The 22433-nt window shown below is 36.9% G+C and overlaps 1 protein-coding gene across 1 annotated transcript in view; it reads right to left on the reverse strand.

The window, feature by feature from the left end:
- LOC140244870 (uncharacterized) overlaps window positions 1-16968 on the reverse strand; it is a 41507-nt gene extending 24539 nt beyond the window's left edge. The window contains exon 1 of the mRNA XM_072324479.1: window positions 16887-16968. Coding sequence (XP_072180580.1) covers window positions 16887-16968 — 82 coding nt within the window. The remainder of the gene's footprint in view (window positions 1-16886) is intronic.
- Between the last annotated feature and the right edge of the window lie 5465 nt (window positions 16969-22433).

The following is a 22433-nucleotide window of genomic DNA, read 5'->3' on the forward strand; positions in this document are numbered from 1 at the left end:
AAAATAGACGCTTCCCCAAATGCTGAGTGACCAACCAATTTGGTCACCTGGTTCACGGAAGTTCATTTTGTTCGAACATTAAGTCCATCATTATACATTTGTTACGTCGGACAAGCTTATATGCATTATGTCACTCAAGGGCGTACCGAGGGGGGGTGTTTTGGGTGTTCAAACACCCCCCTTTGCCAAAAGGGGGGTGTTTAAGGTGTTCAAACACCCCCCTTGGGCAAAAGGGAGGTGTTTGAGCTATTCAACACCCCTCTTCAGCAATGCTTAGATGTTGACAAAATAATGAAACAAAAGCTGTCTTTACCGCTTTTATTTCCGTTTTGAATTCCGCCTTTCCTTTCTTTTGCGTTTATTCTCTCTCTCTCTTTCTCTCTCTCTCTCTTCCTTGTTTTAATGTTTGAGTGGATGATGATACATTATGGAGTTACATAATATCATACGCACTAAAGAACTCGTGTACAGTACGTGTTAATACTACGTTACTGCACCGCGCGCGAATACGTTACTGCACCGCGCGCGAAGCTGACGCACAAACAGTAGACATACCGATCCCGCTTTGCTTTCTGACCGAATCGCGAAGATACATTGCTCATAATAATCACCGTTTACCCTATACCACCCTATACCGTACGCGGTACCGTAAATTGTGTATGATGCATAATAGGTGACCGTGCACCTCAAACGAACATAAAGTCGCACACACTGGTTTTGCGTGAGGACTGAAATAAGTGAAATGGGTCAACCTAGCCGAACTTTGACTTTTTCATATTTTCTGAAAGAGTGGGTCTTCTTTTACATTATGCTAAAATTTGGTATCATAAAACGGGCAGGAAAGGGTGTTTTTTTAGCAGTTTATGTCGAACATTTTTGGTAGAATTGTGTGATTAGGTGTGTCTTTAGAATCCCTTTTTCATTTCTGAAAAACCTTGTCCACACTCTCTCACTTCAACTCTAATAACTTTTGAAAGGATAATGCTACTGCTTTGAAAGTTGGCATTAGTTATGGACAATATGTGTAATGAGGACATGCTTAATTTCAGTTTAATCTGATAATCCTTCATTGTTGTTACTCTGGGGTTTACTTTCTGCTTTTTGTCCCATTCGCACAGCCAGCACGGTTTGGTAAAGATTAAGCGCTTGAATAGACACTGTACTCAGAGCCTCTTTTCTCAGTTCACACTTTTCTGAGTTTGTGCTTTCTTTCCAATATTTAGTAGGTAGGAGAGTCCATTTGATTTGAGTTAACATCATTTTAAAGCTTAAAGTCTGCTCTTTCAGGAATATGGTCTTAACTAAAAATTCATGTCTGGCGACTTTTTGTTTGTTTTGAGGTGCAGGGTCACATATTATGTGTGTACATGCATGCTAAGTCAGTAGTATCAACTACCAACAGTGGCGTATCGGGGGGGGGGGGGGGGCAAGGGGGCACGTGAAAAAAAAAACGAGAAAAAAAAAAAGAAGAGAAAATGAAAAATCTCGCCCGGACGGGGGGAAGGAGAATGGGGGGGGGGGGCAAAACCAAATCAAACAAGATAAAAACAAACATGAATTCCATGTTTTGTAACGCTGAAATATAAAATTTTCGGCTCGCTCGCTGCGCCCGCTCGCCAAAATTTATCAAAAAACAAAACAAAACAAGAAGAACAAAACGTAATGATGACGTGGAAATATAAAAATTTCGGCTCACTCACTCGTAGTAATTCAGAGTATTTTTCCAAGTCCTTAGTTTGTTGGCATAAATGGTTATCTATGAAGCCGTCACTACATCTTGATTAGAATATTGTAAGATTTAATAACCAAAAAAATGACAAGAATTCCATGTTTTGTAAGGTGAAATACAAAATTGTCGGCTCGCTCGCTGCGCTCGCTCGCCAAAATTTATCAAAATTTATCAGATTTTATATCACCCTAAAAAAAAAACCCTTTTAAGTGCTCGAAAAAGCATATCAAGTGACTTTTTTTAAGTCCCTACCGGGATGGGATTGGGTTGAACACTGTTGGTATAAATCGTTATTTATAAGACCGTCACTATATCTTGATTAGAATTGTCTTTCGAAGATTTAATTAACCAAAAATGACAAGAATTCCATGTTTTGTAAGCTGAAATACAAAAATCTTCGCTTGCTCGCTGCACTCGCTCGCCAAAATTCTTCAATATCTATAACATTTAAAACACCCTCAAAAGACCCCTTCTATATAAGTGCTTGAAAAGACACATCATGTGGACTTTTTTAAGTCACTACGGGATGGGGTTGGACACTGTTGGTACAATCGTTATCTATAAGGCCGTCACTATGATAGAATTGTAATTCGAAGATTTAATAACCAAAATGACAAGAATTCCATGTTATGTATAAAGCTGAAATATAAAAATTTCGGCTCGCTTGCTGCGCTCGCTCGCCAAAATATATCAAAATTTAAGGGTGCCTATACATTTAAATCACCCTCAAAAGACCCCTCTTAAGTGCTTCAAAGCATTTATTATGAGGACTTTTTAAAGTCCCTACCGGGATGGGGTTGGGTTGAATACTTTTTCAGAAATTAATTTGGGCGCAATTTTCGCGCTTGCCACGGGGCGCCGTTTTCCCTAGATACGCCACTGACTACCAAGTACAGTCAGTATAGTAGCCTACTGGAAGCAGCAAGCTCTGGAAGCTCTGGGAGTAGCAAGTTACTTGCTACTCAATGTAATTAGTAATAGCACATGGACTTGGCTAACCTGTAGTAATAGTAGATATGAATCTTTTCAATGACTGAAAGTTAAAAGTTAAAAGTGTGAGTCTACAAATTGTGGTTGGGTGACTTTATTGCGCCTAAAATTCATTAGATATCTAGGTTTAGGAACAGTGGCGTAACTACGGGGGCATGGGGGGGGGGCACGTGCCCCCTCCCCCCCCCCCCCATCCGCTGATTAAGAAAAAAAGAAAAAAAGAAAGAAAGAAAACCTACGAAAATGGTAATTCAAGGGTTAGTAAACTGCTTTTGAAATCGATATGAAAGGATGATCAAGAAAAAAAAGATATTTTTCTAAGATTTCTTTTAACCATATAATTAAAGAGGTATAACATTGTTCAAAAAGCCCGGAAACGACAAAAGATTGTGATTCAGCGTGATTCCTGGTTGGCATTTTGAATACAAGCAGGATGTGCGCAGTGTACTCAGAATATCGGAATGGCAAAAAGAGTCGCTGCAATGTTGCGCAATGTTTGATAGGTTGTACACAATACTATGCTATCAAAGCTTGATCATTGATTTTGCAGTGTTGCTTTATATACTAGTCTATGCCTTGCATTGCCAATAATAAGACTTGACCTTGGCTATTTCCTAACTTTTCCATCTATATGAAACACACACACTCACAAACACAAACAAATTAGGGGATGCTCTATATAAAGTGCAGATTTTGGACATCCTTCTCCCGCTTGGTCACTTCGACGCCCCCTCGCTGGTCATACCTCCCCCAATCATGAACATAAACCGACACCCTTGACTACCAGTGGCGGATCCAGGGGACGCACCGGGTGTCCCCTCCCTCCAATGCGAAAAAAAATATACATGTAGCTATAAACGACAGTTTTTGGACGGTGGTCAAAATTTTCAAGCTCGCTCGCTTCGCTCGCTCGCATTTTAACCGTTATGCCATTCTCGTGATGTTACTGCCAGTAATTGCCAGCAGTTGCGCCCGGTGCGCCCCCCCCCCCCCCCCCCGAATTTCCAAAGCGAAAAAATATAGCTACAAACGGCAGTTTGGGAACTGTAAAATGTCAAAATTTTCAAGCTCGCTCGCTTCGCTCGCTCGCATTTAATCGTTATGCAATTCTCCTGATGTTGCTGTCAGTAATTGCCAGCAGTTGCGCCCGGTGCGCCCCCTCCCCTTAATTTCTAAAGCGAAAAAATATAGCTACAAACGGCAGTTTGGGGTAATGTCAAAATTTTCAAGCTCGCTCGCTTCTCTCGCTCGCATTTTATCGTTATGCAATTCGCTTCTCTCGCTCGCATTTTATCGTTATGCAATTCTCCTGATGTTGCTGTCAGTAATTGCCAGCAGTTGCGCCCGGTGCGCCCCCTCCCCTTAATTTCTAAGGCGAAAAAATATAGCTACAAACGGCAGTTTTGGGACTGTAAAATGTCAAAATTTTCAAGCTCGCTCGCTTCGCTCGTTTGCATTTAACGTTATGCAATTCTCCTGATGTTGCTGTCAGTAATTGCCAGCAGTTGCGCCCGGTGCACCCCCTCCCCTTAATTTCTAAAGCTAAAAAATATAGCTGCCAACGGCAGTTTGGGGACTTAAAATGTCAAAATTTTCAAGCTCGCTCGCTTCGCTCGCTCGCATTCAATTCAATTCAATTCAATTTATTTCCACAAATCTGATAAAAGAGGCAATTACATTGTACATGACAGCATACAAAGGACATCATAAAGGCAAAAAAAAAAAAACAAAAACATAAAAAACATAGGCGTTATATCAAGAGAAGTGGAGGAATCAACATAGGCTTAAACCAGCCTTTCAAGGTCAATCCCCAAGAAATATACATTCAATGATACATTGACAAGAAAAAACACACATCATAAAAACTTAAACAGAAGACATTACAAAGTACAAAACTGACAAGAAACAAAACAACAAGGCAAGTTAGCATAATATGTTAATCCTTATACATAATAATTTGATTAAAAATCATACAAAAGCAGAAAAATTATTGACTTAATAAATGTATTTTATATCTTTTCTTAAATAAATTCAAACTGTGGATACACTTTAAGTCATTTGGCAAAGCATTCCATAAAGAAGGACCAGCATAACATATTGTTCGTCTGGAGTGATTATATCTATAATTTGGGATATACAAATGATAAAATTGCCGAGTATTGTATGTATTTCTAGCCTGAGTAAAAGTAAAATAATTACCGAGAAATTTGGGGAAAATATTATTAAGATAAGAGTACATAAAAATACAAACAGCAAATTTATTAATATCATACACTGTTAATAACCTAAACTTTTTAAAAATGGGCTGTGTATGAGTTAAGGGTTGAGATTTTGTAATAATTCTGATTGCACGTTTTTGAAGAACATAAATACGTTTAAGTAGATAATTGGCACAATTTCCCCAAATAATGTTACAATACAAAATATGAGGTAAAATCATAGTATAATACAAATTTAAAAGAACATTTGAAGGTACTATTCCACTTATTCTATTGATTGCACCAGCAGCTCTAGATATCTTACAGCAAACTTCATCTACGTGATTCTTCCAAGTCAAATGATCATCTAGTATTACTCCTAAGAATCTAGCTGAATGTACAATGGGAATAGTAGTGCCTGCAATACATATATTTACATGTTCCGTATCAATTATTCTATTTTTGGTTAATCGTTATGCCATTCTCCTGATGTCACTGCCAGCAACTGCCCCCAGTTGCACCCGGTGCAACCCCCTTAATTTCCAAAGCAAATATATATATATGTATATATATATATATATATATATATATATATATATATATATATATACATATATACATGTATTATTATATATAGCTACAAACGGCAGTTTTTGGGACTGTAAAATGTCAAAATTTTCAAGCTCGCTCGCTTCGCTCGCTCGCATTTAATCGTTATGCAATTCTCCTGATGTTGTTGTCAGTAATTGCCAGCAGTTGCGCCCGGTGCACCCCCTCCCCTTAATTTCTAAAGCGAAAAAATATAGCTGCCAACGGCAGTTTGGGGACTTAAAATGTCAAAATTTTCAAGCTCGCTCGCTTCGCTCGCTCGCATTTAATCGTTATGCCATTCTCCTGATGTTACTGCCAGCAACTGCCAGCAGTTGCACCCGGTGCAACCCCCTTAAAGGGACTGTACAGTACTGGTTGAGGTGGGGATTTATGTTTTGAGCATTCCTATGTGAGATAATGAAAAGCCTCTTATGAAATATGAAAGAGCATGTAATTTTAAGAAGGATTCAACGTTTATTTGATGAAAATTAGTTTTCAAATGGCTGAGATATCCCAAAAAGTGCTAAGAATAAAAGGCGACATGCCACAACTTTATTAGGATCTCTTTGTTTCACCTTGTTTTTGGATATCTCGGCCATTTCAAAACCGATTTTCATCGAATAAACTTTTGATACCCCCTTAGAACTGCATGCTCTTTGACATCTCATAAAGTGGTTTCTGAATATCTCGCAAAACGTTAAAAGCTAAATCCTCACCTCGACCAGAACTGTACACACCCTTTAATTTCCAAAGCAAATACATATATATATATATATATATATGTATATACATATAAAAACGGCAGTTTGGGGACTGTAAAATGTCAAAATTTTCAAGCTCGCTCACTCCGCTCGCTCGCATTTAATTGTACAGTTATGCAATTCTGATGTTGCTTCCATGAGGTGCACCCCCCCCCCCCGATGTCTTGACCCACGGTACGCCACTGAACACCCCCCTCTAAAAAATCCTGGGTACGCCTATGATGTCACTGTTAAAACGAGTGAAGTGCCTAACCAATCGAGAGAAAAAAAAATGTGCACGAGAGCTTATTCCGGACTGGCTTTTTGTATATTATGCTGAGAACAGGATCGTGAGGCGTGTTTATACAAGATTTATTACTGAGTAGATACCTTGCATGGTCATCACCTTTCAAATAATTGATGACATTATCCAGGTTTAAGGTCGCCCTGCTTGACACTCTCGGTCCACCACTCTAAAATATCACGGACATCTAACGAAGCATAGATTTCACTTGGGAATCACAGAATGGGATGAAAGCGTAGGAGTAAATAAAGCACTTAATAACCAGTCTTGGCTCATATACTTTGCTTCTGTCTGTTTTGTTGCGTTGGTCTTTCTTTTTTTCGGTGTCCATAATGAGATGAAAGCATGGACGATACCACCACATATTCGATTTGTGCAATTCAATTTTACGACGGTTTTCAAGGGACGAGGAGCAAGCCGCGCTTACAATAGTTTGAAACATTAACTCTCCCTGTGCCAGTGAGTCAATCAATGCGCACGAATCTCACAAAAAACCAACATTGATTTAAGTGAATGCAATGATTTTTACTATCCCGAGGAATTTCTCAATATTATGCTCTCTGCATATTTCTCACCCTTGATATCAAAACCAACCCGTGTAACAGAATAGATAATATTTTTTTTTTTTTGTAATGTAAACCCTCTTCCTGATTCTGCTATTATACTTACGGATATATCTGATCATTATGCTATTTATATGTGTTCATCCTTACAGTTAAAGAATAAAATAGCTCAGAATTATGAAAGAAGGCGTAAGTTTACACCTCAGAATATAGCCCGGTTTCAAGAATCTTTGATGGAAATTGACTGGTCTGACTTATATGTGGTGCTAGATACGAATCAGTAGCTTATGCTTTTTTATAAATAAGATTGCTACTTTGTTAGGTACACATTCCATTAGTTAAAAAGAAGTTGGGTAGTTATAAACGTGATCCAAGATTGCCATGGGTGTCAAAGTCATTATTACGTTCAATTAATCGTAAAAATAATTTTTATCATGTAAGTAAGGCTAAAAAAACACAGCAATCCCGTGATAAGTATACTGCATATAAAAATACTCTCACTATGGTATTGCGTAAAGAAAAAAGGAATTATTATATGAGAAAATTAGATTTGTTTAAAAATGATATACGTAATACTTGGAAATTGATAAATGAAACATTGAATAAGCATAAGGAAAGAAATGTTATTTCTAAAATTAAGAATGATGGATTTGAAATAAAAGATTTACGTATGATAGCAGAAATATTTAATTCACATTTTTCAACTGTTGGTCGGAATCTTTGTGCAAATATTCTGTTGTCTACTAAAGAATTTTACGATTACCTGGACGTAGGTAATCAAAATTCAATCTTTTTTCCCCCTGTAACAGTATATGAGATTTTAGATATTGCTCATAATTTACCTTCTAAAAGAAGTTCTGGTTATGATGATATTGATAATATACTGTTAAAAAATATAATACCTTATATTGTTGATCCTTTGTTTCATATTTTTAATTTATTAATATCACAAGGGCAGGTACCAGATGTTATGAAAATATCAAAAATAGTTCCAATTTTTAAAAAGGGTAATAGGGAAGAAATTGAATAATTACAGACCTATTTCACTTTTGCCTAATATATCTAAAATATTAGAAAAGATAATATATTCTCGAGTTATAGATTTCTTAAGTAGAAATGATATTTTGTCAAAATATCATTTGGATTTCGCAAGAAACATAGCACAGCACATGCAGTATTATCTTTCACTGAAAAAGTATCTCGAGCAATTGATAAGTTTCAACATACTGCAGGAATCTTCCTGGACCTCTCCAAGGCCTTCGACACGATTAACCACGACATTCTTCTTTATAAACTTAATCATTATGGTATACGTGGGAAGGCCTTGGAGTGGTTCAGAAGCTATTTGAAAGACAGAAAACAATTTGTTTGTATAAACAATGAAAAATCTTCTTTGCGCTCAGTTGATTGTGGAGTTCCACAAGGAAGTATACTAGGGCCGTTACTTCTTATTATCTACATCAACGATTTTCCAAAATCTTCAAATGTTCTTTCTTTTATATTATTTGCAGATGATTCCAATCTTTTCTTTTCTCATTCAAATCCTCATACATTAGTTGATGTCATGAATATAGAATTGAACAAGATAATGCAATGGCTAAGAGCAAATAGATTATCGCTTAATTTACAGAAAACAAATGTGATGTTGCTTAGTAATACCCTTGAAAAATTGCCACATGATATAATTTTTGAAAATGAAGTGATAAAACAGGTTTATTCCGTTAGATTTCTTGGTGTAACTGTAGACAGTAAGCTTTCTTGGAAACAGCATATAGATTGTATATGCCGCACAATTTCCAGTAACATAGGTGTGATTAATAAAGTAAAGTTTTGTTTTCCTCAATGTTAAAAAGTTGCTAATGTTATATTCAACGTTAATTTTACCTTATTTAACGTATGGAATTATAGTATGGGGAAATACACATTCAACTTATTTGGATAGATTATTTTTTTTACAAAAAAAAAGCACTTCGAGTAATATGTAATACCTCCAAATATTCCCGTACTGAACGAATTATTTGTGGAGAATAAGGTTTTGAAAGTAAGGGATTTGTATTATTATTACCTTGGTCAATTTATGTACAGTTTGTATAACAATTCACTTCCTTTAGTTTTTGAAAATATGTTTAATAAGAATAAAAATATTCATAAATACCCCACTCGTCAAACAGATGAGTATCATTTGCCCCTTACCCGAACTCTATTTACAAAATCCACGTTTATTTACAGTGGCCCAAAATTTTGGAATTCCCTTGGGAAAAATATAATAGATTCCATTAGTTTGAAATCATTCTCTAGTAATTTAAAGAAATATTTGATTAGCTCATATGTACCCCATGATTAGTTTGACTGTTTGGAATTGTTGTTCTTTTTTCTTCACCCTGCATCGAGAATGCTGACCTGCCCTTCGCTCTCTCTACTCCACCCTCTCTCCCTCCCTCTCTCTCTTTCCCTACTCTCTTCTGTGTGTGCACAATGTATGTGGATGCAAACATGTGTGTGTACGTGCGTGTGTGTGCGTATGTGTATGTGTGTACGTGCGTGTGTATGCGAATGTGTATGTGTGTGTATGTGTGTGTGCTTGTGTGTGTGTGTGTGTGTGTGTGTGTGTGTGTGTATGTGTATACATGTGAAAGCGTATACTTCATGTAACCATCCGATTCCATTGAATGAAAACTGTATACTTTCAATGATTAGCTTGTACGGTACATTAATGTATCGTTGTATTGTGTTATAAAGTCATATATAATTAATGTATTGTAGTAATGTAACGTAAGTGAGGGGACTGCAATCTACAAGTTCGCTTTTTAGCAGCCCCTCAATTTTCATTTCCATGAACTTCTTTTAAGAACCAATATGTATTCTTATGTTCCAATATATGTAATCATGTCAAAGTGTATTACCTGTGTTTGATTGGAAATGAAAATTAAAAAAAAAAACATGCATGTGAACATGCATGTGTGAAATGAATGAATGAATGAAATGAATGAATAGACAGGTAATGAAGTGACACACGGAAGGTTATACCGATGGTGGTCCACTTAGAAATGGCAAAGTCGAGAGGAGATGGATACCTGGTACACAAAGGCAATTAGAAATGAGATGAGAGTTTTCGACTGTTGCTGTTATTTTTTTTTTTTTTTTTTGGGGGGGGGGGGGGGGAGGGACACGTCCTTATAGTAAGCTTATATACACTTATATACTGACTTTACTTCAAAAAGAGCTTTGAGTATCCAGAGTCGCATTTAACCACGATGTGAATTGAAGTCGACTGTCTTTTCTACATATAGACACTGGTGAAATGAGGCAGATTTTTTTTTTATAGATATTTTGATTAATCGTTGGTTTGTATTGACATTATGATTACAAATTAATTGAATCGGAATTAATTTTGCAATAGATCACAATTGCCCAAACATTGCGACACTCTGGTTTTAGCTATCAACTCGCTCTAACGTTTGTTTTTAGTGTAGTATCATTTTTTTGCGCTTTAGAATAGGAAAAATAAGACGTCTCATTATGTTGACGACATAATATGAAGTAATGAAAGTTCATAATGAGAAATGTGTGTCATTTTTCCAAATTAGTTCGATACCATGGCAAAGGAAAAAGACATCAGAGAATAGTTCGATCTTTGATTGCAATTAAACGTGTAATTCTAAATCTATAAATATAGTCTTTCTTATTACTTGATAGTACGTGTCACTTTGTACTGTATTTTTAATCGTTACCATGACAACGGGAAACGACGTTAAAATCATTGTGAAAATTCTGAATTTTATGTGTCTGCGAACTAAGTCTGAGGGATAGCGGAGGGTTGTTGGTATTCATTATTGATTTTACTGTGTTTATTTATTCATGGTGGTATATTTTATACTTATACCATGTAGGTTTGAATATTTTTATAAACATAAACTCACATGAGCATACAGATATATAGGCAATATACAGTTGGGTACATTCGTTTTATACTTATTTAGGCCAATGTATGTGGGTTGTAAAAGAAACAAGTGCAATATTCTATGTGGTGGATGGACTTTTTGTTATTAGGTATAAAAATTTAAGTGTGGATTTTATGATGAATTAATGAAATGTGGTTTTTTATTACCTTTTGTGCTTCATTTTTTAATGTGTGCTGGTATGCAGTGTAATTATGTGTTCCACTTGATTTATGAAGATTTTCCATTCTATAGATGATCGATTAATGAAATGAAATACATGTGTGCTAAATTTGGTGCTTTTAGACATATTTGAACAAATGGTCTGATGTATTGGGCTATGCCATTGGACTAATAGGTTTGTACATTAAACATTAACGAAATACGCCATTAGCTGGTGTCAACAAGGGGGGGGGACATTAAGCTTTACTTTCTTGCTTTGATATCGTAATTACCGCCGAAAAAAAAAAAACACGACGGTGCTTTGAGAAATAAAAAAAAAAAAATTCATGCGTAGACGACAATCACTCTCTAGTATCACGAAAAATGCATTTCACAGTTGTAATGTATATTCAAAATCATCGCTCAAGCAATTTCATTTGCGAAATGCATGTCCTTTAACGAGAGAAAGGAAATATTTTGCTAGCACGTGATTGCTTGTGATTTGTAAGGTAAATGTTTCCCATCGTACGCACATTATTTCAGAGTGAAATTGGACAGTAACTGTAGACGACATCTACAGCTGTATGCCTTCAAAATATCATTATTTTAAGCAACGTTCATACGCGTTTTCACAAGTGTCCACTAGTACTCGTAACTACTTATTTTGTGACACAAGATTTCTCATTTCTTGAGGTTTGCTGCTCCCCATCTGTGGCGTTTATTCAAAGGAAGTTGATTTCAAAGGAGTCCAAAAAGGGGTCTCATCCAAATTAGACCAAAAAGACCAGTTAGCCATTCCTCACTCCACTTTACGTATGAGCAGAAAAAGTTAATTTCTATACCAGCAGGCATGTTGATTTGTAAATTCATTGAGATAAGCATCTGTGAGGTGATAACATGTGATCCTTATAAATGGTGCTTGCTAAAGGGGCGATCACACATCGCCAGTTTAGTTGGCGGTTCATGGCGGTTCTCAAACCACCGTGAACCGTGTCCCAACGATGGCGGAAAGCACTTTTAACGCGATGTGACTACGTTCGCAACACGTTTTGACACGTCGCTAACGCGGATTGGCGCGGTAGTAACACGGATCCCCCCGAAAGGTGGAGGAGTCCATACCAAGCCCTTGTAGTTGGATGTAATCAGAGCTCTTTCACTCGTCTTCAATGGGTTACAACAAGGAGGTATTGCTTTTTTAGGTACACACAATCAAAAGAAATTGCGAAACGTTGTAACAACCTGTGTATTTACAGATTGACAAAAGTGATGCAATAAGCAATTATCGTCTTCAAGTTTCAACATGTTGTTTTTTTTTTTCTCTTTTAACTTTTATAATATCTGTATTAACTGTTGATAAAGATACATACATGTCGAAGCAGAATCCAACATAGTTTACAGACCGAATTTCCTGTTCACTTGCAGGTTTATATATAGAAGTACTTGCTTGTTTCAACATCTCTTTTTTTTTCCTTTCTTAAGTCTTCACATATCTTTAAAGGACAAGTTCACCTTCATATACATGTGGATTGAGTGAAGGCAACAATATTATATATAGTAGAACACATCAGTGAAAGTTTGGGGAAAATCCGACAATCCATTCAAAAGTTATGAATTTTTAGAATATCTGTGCAATCACTGCTGGAGGAGAAGACTAATACAGTGTATGATGTCACATGCGAACAACGATATAAGGAAAGTAAAAAGAGAATTTTACAAAACTTTACTTTTTGAATAAAGTGCACATTTCTTCGACTTGTTACTGACTTATGACTGTTAGGGGTAATATTATTCCCCTGACTTCTGAAAGAGAGAAGTCGAGTGTTCATTTATCATGGGAGAAAAGTGAGAACATCTTGAATTTTCTTTATATTTTCTTTATACCGTTGTACTCCTATGACATCACAAGCTATAATAGTCTTCTCATCCAGCCGTGACTGATCAGAAACTTCAAAAATTCATAACTTTTGAACGGATTGTCCGATTTTCCTCAAACTCTCATTGATGTGTTCTACTAATATTGCTGCATTCACTCAACCCACATGTCTATGAAGGTGAACTTGTCATTTAACAACAGTCAATAAAAAGACTTACATATCAAAGACGAATATCTACATAGTTTCCTGTTCATTTACAGGTTCATGTAACATAATGATTTTTTTTTGTTGTCAAGTTTCAATATCGCTTTTCCCTCTACTCCCTTAAGTTTCAACATATCTGTATCAACATGTACTCTTACAAAAAGGCATACATAATCACGAAAGCAGAGATTATTTACATAAGTCTTCTTTGTATAACTTACAGGTTCACGCAGCTGGCTATCTTTTAAGCTATCAAGCTTTAACAAAATGATGAACACGCCTTTTAAATTAACTGATGTACTATTCAACAAACCTTTTTTTTTAATATTAAATTTTCTGTTTTACTCTATGTGTTAAAATAAAAAAGTAATGAAACTTTAGCATTCAATGTAATATTTACCCCTCCTAGTATTAGGGGTTCATCTTTGCTTTTTTCCCCATTTGCCGGAGGAGTTATTCTCTTTTTAGTTCAACATTTGTTTTTGCATGAAAAGTTATGGCGGTGTTAACACGGTATTATCAAGGATCTTGCGGTGCAAACACGGAGGAGCCGTTCTTTACACGGTGGACGGCGTTTGAACACGGTCCATTTCAAATCGCCAAGACCGCCATTTATTAAACATGTTTAATTTTTCTGGCGGTTCTCGGTTCTCGGGGTTTATGGCGGATGAGTGACGGATGACCAAGGTTTGTGTACGGTGTGAACACGATCTTTGGCGGAGCACCGCGAATTACCGAGCCGCCATGAACCGCCATCTAAATCGGCGATGTGTGATCGCACCTTAAAGATATGTGAGAACTTAATAAAGAAAGAGAAAAAAGAGGTGTTGAAACAAGCAAGTAGGCCTACTTGTACACCACTTGATATACAACCTGCAAAGGAACAGGAAACGTTGTAAACTATGTTGGATTCTGCTTTGCCATAAAAAAAAGTATATTGAAATTTGAAGACAATTGCTTATTGCATCACTTATGTCAACCTGTAAATACACAGGGGGTTACAACGTTTCGTAATTTCTTTTAGATTGTGATTACCTAACAAAGCGATACGCTCCTTGTTGTAGCCCATAGAATACGAGTGAAAGGGCTCTGATTGCATCCAACTTTAGGGGCTTGGTATGGACTCCTCCACCTTTCGGGGAGATCCGTGTTACTACCGCGCCAATCCGCGTTAGCGACGTGTTCAAAACATGTAGAGAACGTAGTCAAATCACGTTTAAGTGTATTCCGTCATCGTTGGGACACGGTTCACGGCGGTTTGAGAACCGCCATGAACCGCCATCTAAACCGGCGATGTGTGATCGCCCCTTAAGCCTAGTATTCGGTAGTATAGATTAATATATATATATATATATATATATATATATATATATATATATATATATATATATTTGTATTGATTTTGATTTTGAAATGCATGAGCATTCCCCTGAATGCTCATGTACATAAATATGTACATGAGCATTCAGGGGAAAATAGAAAATATTAAAAAAAGAAGCTTCCCTAGGTGTCAATTGATAGATCATTCCGGTCACCTGCTATGCGCGAGTTCATTCTCTGAGTGTTTGAACGTGTTTCTAGAAATCGCAGCGAACTCATGCATAATGATCAAATAGCTGCTTTAAGAACAAGTCAAGGGCCTATCCAACTGAGAAAAAAGAACGGTCATTTGTATCAATGTGGATATAAGGTAATTACGAACTGGCTTATTAAAACGTATAAATGTACTCATGATGCATTATGCGCGAATCAGGTGGTGGTGGTGTTGATGAGATAAACAGATAAAAGAAAAAGCATATTTTGTTTAGTCCAACTGAGTGGGAGGATCATGTTTATACCTACTCCACAAGTATAATAGGATTCTGTTTGCATTTAGGGCTACAATCGTTGCGCAGACGTGCATTACATTCTAAGATTTGTTTGTATCGTTAACCTGCATGCGTAACCCACAACCTTGACGCTAACAAAGCCACCTATTATAATGTATTGTTCCCTGACCCCGACTAGGAAGCCTGTGTATAAAGGGCACATGCAGACCCACGCACTGACATACAAAAACACAGGAAAACACACAAACAATTTAAAGAAACCTTAGAATTGTTGTGTATCATCTCTGGGATAGTAGCCCTCTACACCAGTGGCGTATCTAGGAAAAACGGCGCCCGGGGCAAGCACGAAAATTGCGCCCCTAATTTCTGAAAAAGTGTTCAACCCCAACCCCATCCCGGTAGGGACTTTAAACAAAGTCCACATGATGCTTTTTCAAGCACTTAAAAGGGATCTTTTGAGGGTGATTTAAATGTAATGAATTTTGATAGATTTTGGCGAGCGAGCGCAGCGAGCGAGCCAAAAATTTTTGTATTTCAGCTTACAAAACATGGAATTCTTGTCATTTTTTGCTTATTAAATCTCACAATTATAGTGACAACCTTATAGATGACGATACCAACAAACTGAGGACTTGAAAAAATACTCTAAATTAGTACGAGCGAGTGAGCCGAAATTTGTATATTTCTGCGTCATCATTACGGTTTTTCTTCTCTTTTTTGATTTTTTTTTTTGCGCCCCCCTCCCCCGTATGTTCGAAACCGTTGGCATCCTCTTTTGATCCAATCGCCGATCGCTTCAGAACGAATGAAATTGCAGTCGCTGCTCCGTGAAACATTTTGCCTGCTAAATATAAAATGACATGTGTGAACACAATAGACACTGTCATTTTGTCATCATCACGTTTTGTTCTTACCTTCTTTTTTGTATAAATTTTGGCGAGCGAGCGCAGCGAGCGAGCCGAAAATTTTTGTATTTCAGCTCACAGAACATGGAATTTTTGTGTGAACACAATAAACATTGTCATTTTGTCCGCGTCATCATCATGCTTTGTTTTTATCTTGTTTAATTTGGTTTTCTGCCCCCCCCCCCCCAAATTCTCCCTCCCCCTTCCGGGCGATTTTTTTCTTTTTTGGTTTTTTTTTCTTCTTCTTCGGTTTTTTTTTTCGTTTTTTTTTCTTCTTCTTCTTCGTTTTTTTTTTTTTTTCGTTTTTTGCGCCCCCAAGGAGTGGCGCCCGGGGCACGTGCCCCCCTTGCCCCCCCCCCCCTAGATACGCCACTGCTCTACACACAATTTTCCACCATATTATTATGAGATGAGTGATCACGAGTTTTCACATTGCATTATAAAAAACATATGCGGGTCAGGTTGTTATACTGACAATGTTAGATGACACCGTTGTCAGTAATAGATATCATTTCCTTTATTACTCCAATGAGTGATTTAATGTCTTAACCACTCTAAAAGCTAATTCGATGGGACGGGGTCATTTATTTCTGTGTTTGTTTCTATATGTTGGTATTGTCTCAGTCTTGAAACTACATAGAGTTTTTGCATGAAGTAAGTTTGCCGGGAGACTTCCAGAGTTTTAGGGCAGAAGAAAAAACAAAACAATCAACGCACGTTCACGTCAATACTGGTCCAATGCGTCCATTGTGTAGTAGGACTGGTGAACCGAGTATAAATCTATAAATATTATGATTTTTAAAGCAAAGTTGGGTAGATAAGTGAGTCGAACTTCACTTACACAGGTTAGACGCCAAACCTTCCCCCAGAGCGCCCCCGGTGAAGAGTGGACTCAAGAAGACCAGGAGACACCCGAGCCGCACTACACCTGATGACCCCATTTTTGACAGGTGTAGACTTTCAGTCACGCGCACGGCAGATTCTGTATATTATGATCCGGCAAACCCGAACCCAACGTTCACCAGGTGACGTCAATCAAGTGTAGAGCTAGTGACTGGCTTGTGAATCAACGAACTCGCGCTTAAATGCTTGTGAAAGAAGAGAGAGGGAGAAGGAGTACGACAACATTTTTATAGATCAGTATTTTCAGGCATTGCGCCACCTAGCGATGCGGGTTAAGAACAGGCGATTGTACGTAGAATGGCACATTCAGTAGCGGACAATAATATTACAAATAGCATGTCATAAGCTGCAACTGCCTATATCTTGCATCAGTGCCCCCTCAGAATTAAAAAAAAAAATGTTCAGACAATAACTCAAAAACATAAGCAAGCATACTAAACAGCGTAACTAGTACCCCGTTTATGCTAAAGCAAAAAGGGAGGTTCTGAAACCTCCTATAGCAGCCTCGAACAGCCTTGCAGCTCAGTATAAACAGACAGAATCAGAAAAGGAGATCCGACCAAGTACAGTCAAAACAAAACAGTATAAGCAAGAGGAGCACTAAAACGCACAGCCCCACACATATACACATACAAGCAAACATATGACCACAACCAGCAAGAGATTCACGTGTTATGTGTTTCGTTGTACATTGTATTCATTGCTTTTACAGGCATCCTTCCATCATTGCACCGTCTTTCATGAAATTTATATGATTTATTGGTCTTATTTTACTTTCCATCTTCTGTTCGTTTATTTGCCTGTCAAGGAGTCATTTAGAATTAATCTGCTTAATTTACGTATAAATTTTCCATGTTGTCTTTGTGTCAAACAACCGTTTTTCTATCAACATTCTCTGTTTAAAAAGCGGTTTAAAAAAAAGAAACTACACACATACACACACACACGCACACACTTTTTGTTTTATGATATTCTTTATTTGAATTTCATTCGATATCAGGTTCATATTAACAATGAAATTAATATGAACAAATATAAGCAGCTGTATTCTCTCTTGTTCGATATCAGGTTCATGTTAACAATGAAATTAATATGAATAAAAATAAGCAGCTATATTCTTCTCTTTTGTGCTGCTAAATTATTATTTGTTTAACATACAGTACAATATATTTTGGGGGTTTTTTTGTTTTTTTTTTTAAATCACAACACACACACAAAGGGATTGGGAGACAACAATTTCAAGTTCATGTATTTCTTTGTTGTTCTTCAACTTTCTTCACAATCTCAATGAATTTATGCAACGGTCAGACAAGAGCGAAGGGATGGTTGAAAATGCACTTGGAATTGACATTCTCTTTCAATGAAAAACTGTAAAGATTTACTTTAAGAGATTCTTTCAAAAGGAAACAGACACAAAATCGATCAGTGCAATGATATGCATTGATATCGAAATGACGTTTTCGTTTATATCTACTTCACTTAATATCTTTTACATTTTCTACATAAGTTGCGGGGTGGATATAATGGATGGAAAAAAAAAGAAAAACGTACATCAATTTGTGACTAAGGTCAATGGTATGATCAGCCGGTGCAAAATATCAAGTTGTTCCTTTGATTTTTCGATTCTTTGGAAAGATCATCATTATAATACAGCAACTCAGTTTTCTAAGTCCTCTTCAACTCCTTCGACGGAATAAAAAAAAAAAAATCTTTGAATCTTTGCGAGGCAATTGAAAGGAAAACCACTTAGCTTCCAACGTAAAAAGAAAATTCCCTAACAATACTGTAAAAAGGTAGATCGAGTACGAAAATTAAAGGACCCACTAAACAGCCACCATTAAGCTTTGAATTAGTCAATAATCATGCCGGTTTGTACGAAATTTGACTCATGGGAACCCTTTTCATGCTTTTTGCCCTAGCTACAAATATTATCAAATGATTATTGGTGTAGCAAAGTCTTTCATTTGGGTTTTTTTTTTAGTTTTACGAAACGCTTGCCTTAATGTTTGTTGATGCACAAAAAAAAAGAAAAGAAATATATATATATATATATATATATATATATATATATATATATATATATATATATATATATTTATATACATATATACATATATCTTTGGTTAATGCCCAAGGCGAGCGTATCGGCAACAAATCATTATTATTTTCTTCTCTGCTGGTAAGAACTGCAGACCTCCATCCAATGTTGCTTCTTCGGCAACGGCCTAGTATGATTTCATAGGAGCCATGGCTGTGAATGCATCAGAACATATCATTCAGTCATAAAAGGTTGTTATTTGGAGTCGTTTTCCAAGATGCTCTTGAACATTTATCCTTCACGGCGGTATTTTGAGTGTAGATAAGTTCTTACTTAAATATTAGTTACAGATTATGTGCGTGACGATCATGAACATCAATCTCAGGGGCCAAGCATAGTAATGCATGGAATAATGTAGGGTGAAAAGTGACTTTTTTTTCTGTACCGCAGGTTTGTTAGCTTGAATGAAGATAGGGCCTACTTAAAATTTACATGCAAATTATGTCTGTGTCATTTTTAATCTTATTTTTTCTAAAGTTGTTTCTTTAAAGCAAGGGAGCGCAAAATATGCAATTAGGGCGGGTAAAGAGAGAGAGAGAGAGAGAGAGAGAGAGAGAGAGAGCGTGCAGCAGTAAGACTTGATTCGATCAACTCACATTGTCTATAATCATAGTACAGTTTGTATACATTCCAAGAACAATGAGTTCTATTTCTTCTCGAAGAAAGCATAAGGTGTCATTGTGATGTCATGAATGGGGAGAATCGGTGTCAAGGGTCAATCGATAATTGAGAGAGCGAAGCGACCAAGCTGTAAAGGCGATGATCCACTTCACAGAGAAGGGAATATTCACTTATTTGTATATTGAATCATATCTTTTAATTCTTCAACATCGTATAAAATCGATCGTATAAATATTCATTGTATTTCACTAAATCACAGACAGAATGTAGCATGATAATGTTTTGATAAGTGTTCCACGATAAGCAATTATAGTGATATTGATGTTTGAAACGTTATTCACTACATTAACATGTATTTAAAAGAGTAAAACCTGAACAATTAATACACCTTTTTTAAATGTGAAAATGCATTTTTTTTAAGGAAAAAGAGGGTTCAAGCCATCAGCATATCCACTTGGGTTATCAACACAGACTAAACTGATCATAAACCATGTACAATAAACAGATATACATTCATACATCTGTGAAATGAAAGGTGGACGTTTTCCACACAATGGTAACGTAGATGAATAAATGAATAGTAATAATAATGATAATGATAACAACAATGATACTAATATTGATAAGAAGACCACAACAACAACAACAACAACAACAACAACTACTACTACTACTACTACTACTACTACTACTACTACTACTACTTCTACTTCTACTTTTACAACTACAACAGCTATTACTTCTACTGCTACTAGATGTAACTACTTCTACTACTACTACTACTACTACTACTACTACTACTACTACTACTACTACTACTACTATAACTACTACTACTACTACTACTACTACTACTATACTCCTACCACTACTACTACTACTACTGCTGCTGCTTAATTACTACTACTACTGCTACCATACTAGATATGAAAATCTTCACAAAATCATTATCATTATTGCAATGATGATGATGGTGATGATAAAGGTATTTATAAACGTAATAGTGACGTAAATGATAAGAGTAATTACACTGTAGTATAATAATTTCAACAAACAGTGGTTTTTTCTTTTACATTAAAATATTTGCTGATATTTTGCAAAAGAGAAGTGATTTGGTGTAGTGGTTGCATTTTCAATTTACTCATTTCTGAGTGTCCATTTCAAGTTCCTTTTTAAGATAAGTTTTTTAATCTATATCTTATCGACAACAATCCTCTTTTCACATAATGTGTTTGGTGAAATTCACTTCAATCTACCCATATATGCGCGTTTGTTGGTCATTTGTTCAATCAATACAAGAGTGGTGTAGAAGGGTGATTTATCATTATTATTTTTATTGACTCGGTTTACTTTCTTTACCCATGAAATATTTTACAAAATTTGGAAATTCGCGACCCGAGTGTAGGCAATGGCGGGATGGGGTCGTCATGAGACGAATGGGGAGACAGTATATCACATAGAGGTGTTAAGGAGGAGGGTTATTCAAGGGGGAAACAGACACAAATCGAAGCCTCTGATTAATTGATGTCAACCAAGGCAAAGACAGAAGAAGAGATGACCCAATATTGTCTGAGTGTTCAGCAATTCGTCAGGAATAACATAAGGTCTGGACTGGAGAACGACGGCAAAAATAACATTCTCGCGAAATCTCATAAACCTGCAAATGATGGGAGAAGAGACATTACCGGCGGCCGATCCGATAATTGAATTTGGGGGAATCAATTTGCCTATGCTTTTTGAGAAACCACATTAAAACCCAATCATGCGCTCGTCCGACCGCTTAACCAAATTTCGCTGCGACGGTAGCTTCAAGCAGGCACAATAAAAAGCAAATATGACGCGCGGAAAGTGATACGCAATCACGTCCCCAGGGGGCTCCCTTCAGTCGCTCTTAAATTCGCTGTTGGTTTGACCGAATATGCTCTAAGTGGATTGATCGCTATTTGCTGTTTCCATCTACTTGAAATCTTTCTCTTTTCCAACCTCTCCCCCTCTCTCTCTTCTCACTTTTTCTCTCACCCTTCTTCCTTCGTGCATCTTTTCTTCCAAGAAAACGTCTCCCTTTAACTGTCACTCTCCAAGTCTCTACTTTTCCACAAGGTACCCTCTTCACTTATCTATCAAATTTACTTCTTCTCTTTTGGTGTCCTTATGCCTTTATCATGGACCCCTTCCCTCCCCGTTTTCCTTCCATGCTCTTTTATAAATGATCAGAGCATTCCCCTCTCAGTATCCGAGATTTCTCTCTCCTTCTCTCTCTCCCTCGCTCTCTTTCTGCTACTTGTCATATTTTCGCGCCGAGTTTTTTCATTGGTCGCCGCGAAGGTGATCTGCCTCGTGCGTCATCTAAGCTTGAAACAGCTTCTAATTGATTGAATCATAGCACTTCGCCATAACAGCCTGGGGCTTCGCCTTGTAATGTGTACCCATTACAGCCCTATATAATGCCTCTTCAATTGCCATTTAAACAACGCGCTAATCCTACGGGACAAACGGCAAATTCAACGACAAATCACAGTAACCGAACTCGGGGCTTTATTTTTTCATCCCGGAATTAGAATTTCTGATAAATTTCAATTCCGACGTTAAGAAGGAGGACATCCGAAAGAAGAAGAAGAAGAAAAAAAAAAAACGGAAGGGGGGAAAATACAATCCAACTGTTTAATATCGGAAATTTCCTTGTGTTCTCCATCCAGTTTTTTTTTCCCTCTGTCTTCTGTCTCTCAATATTTCGTCTAGGCTTTCCACTAATGCAGGCACAAAGGTCAGAATTTGGTGCGGGAC

Source organism: Diadema setosum, chromosome 21 (assembly GCF_964275005.1).
Source record: "Diadema setosum chromosome 21, eeDiaSeto1, whole genome shotgun sequence".
Taxonomy (NCBI): domain Eukaryota; kingdom Metazoa; phylum Echinodermata; class Echinoidea; order Diadematoida; family Diadematidae; genus Diadema; species Diadema setosum.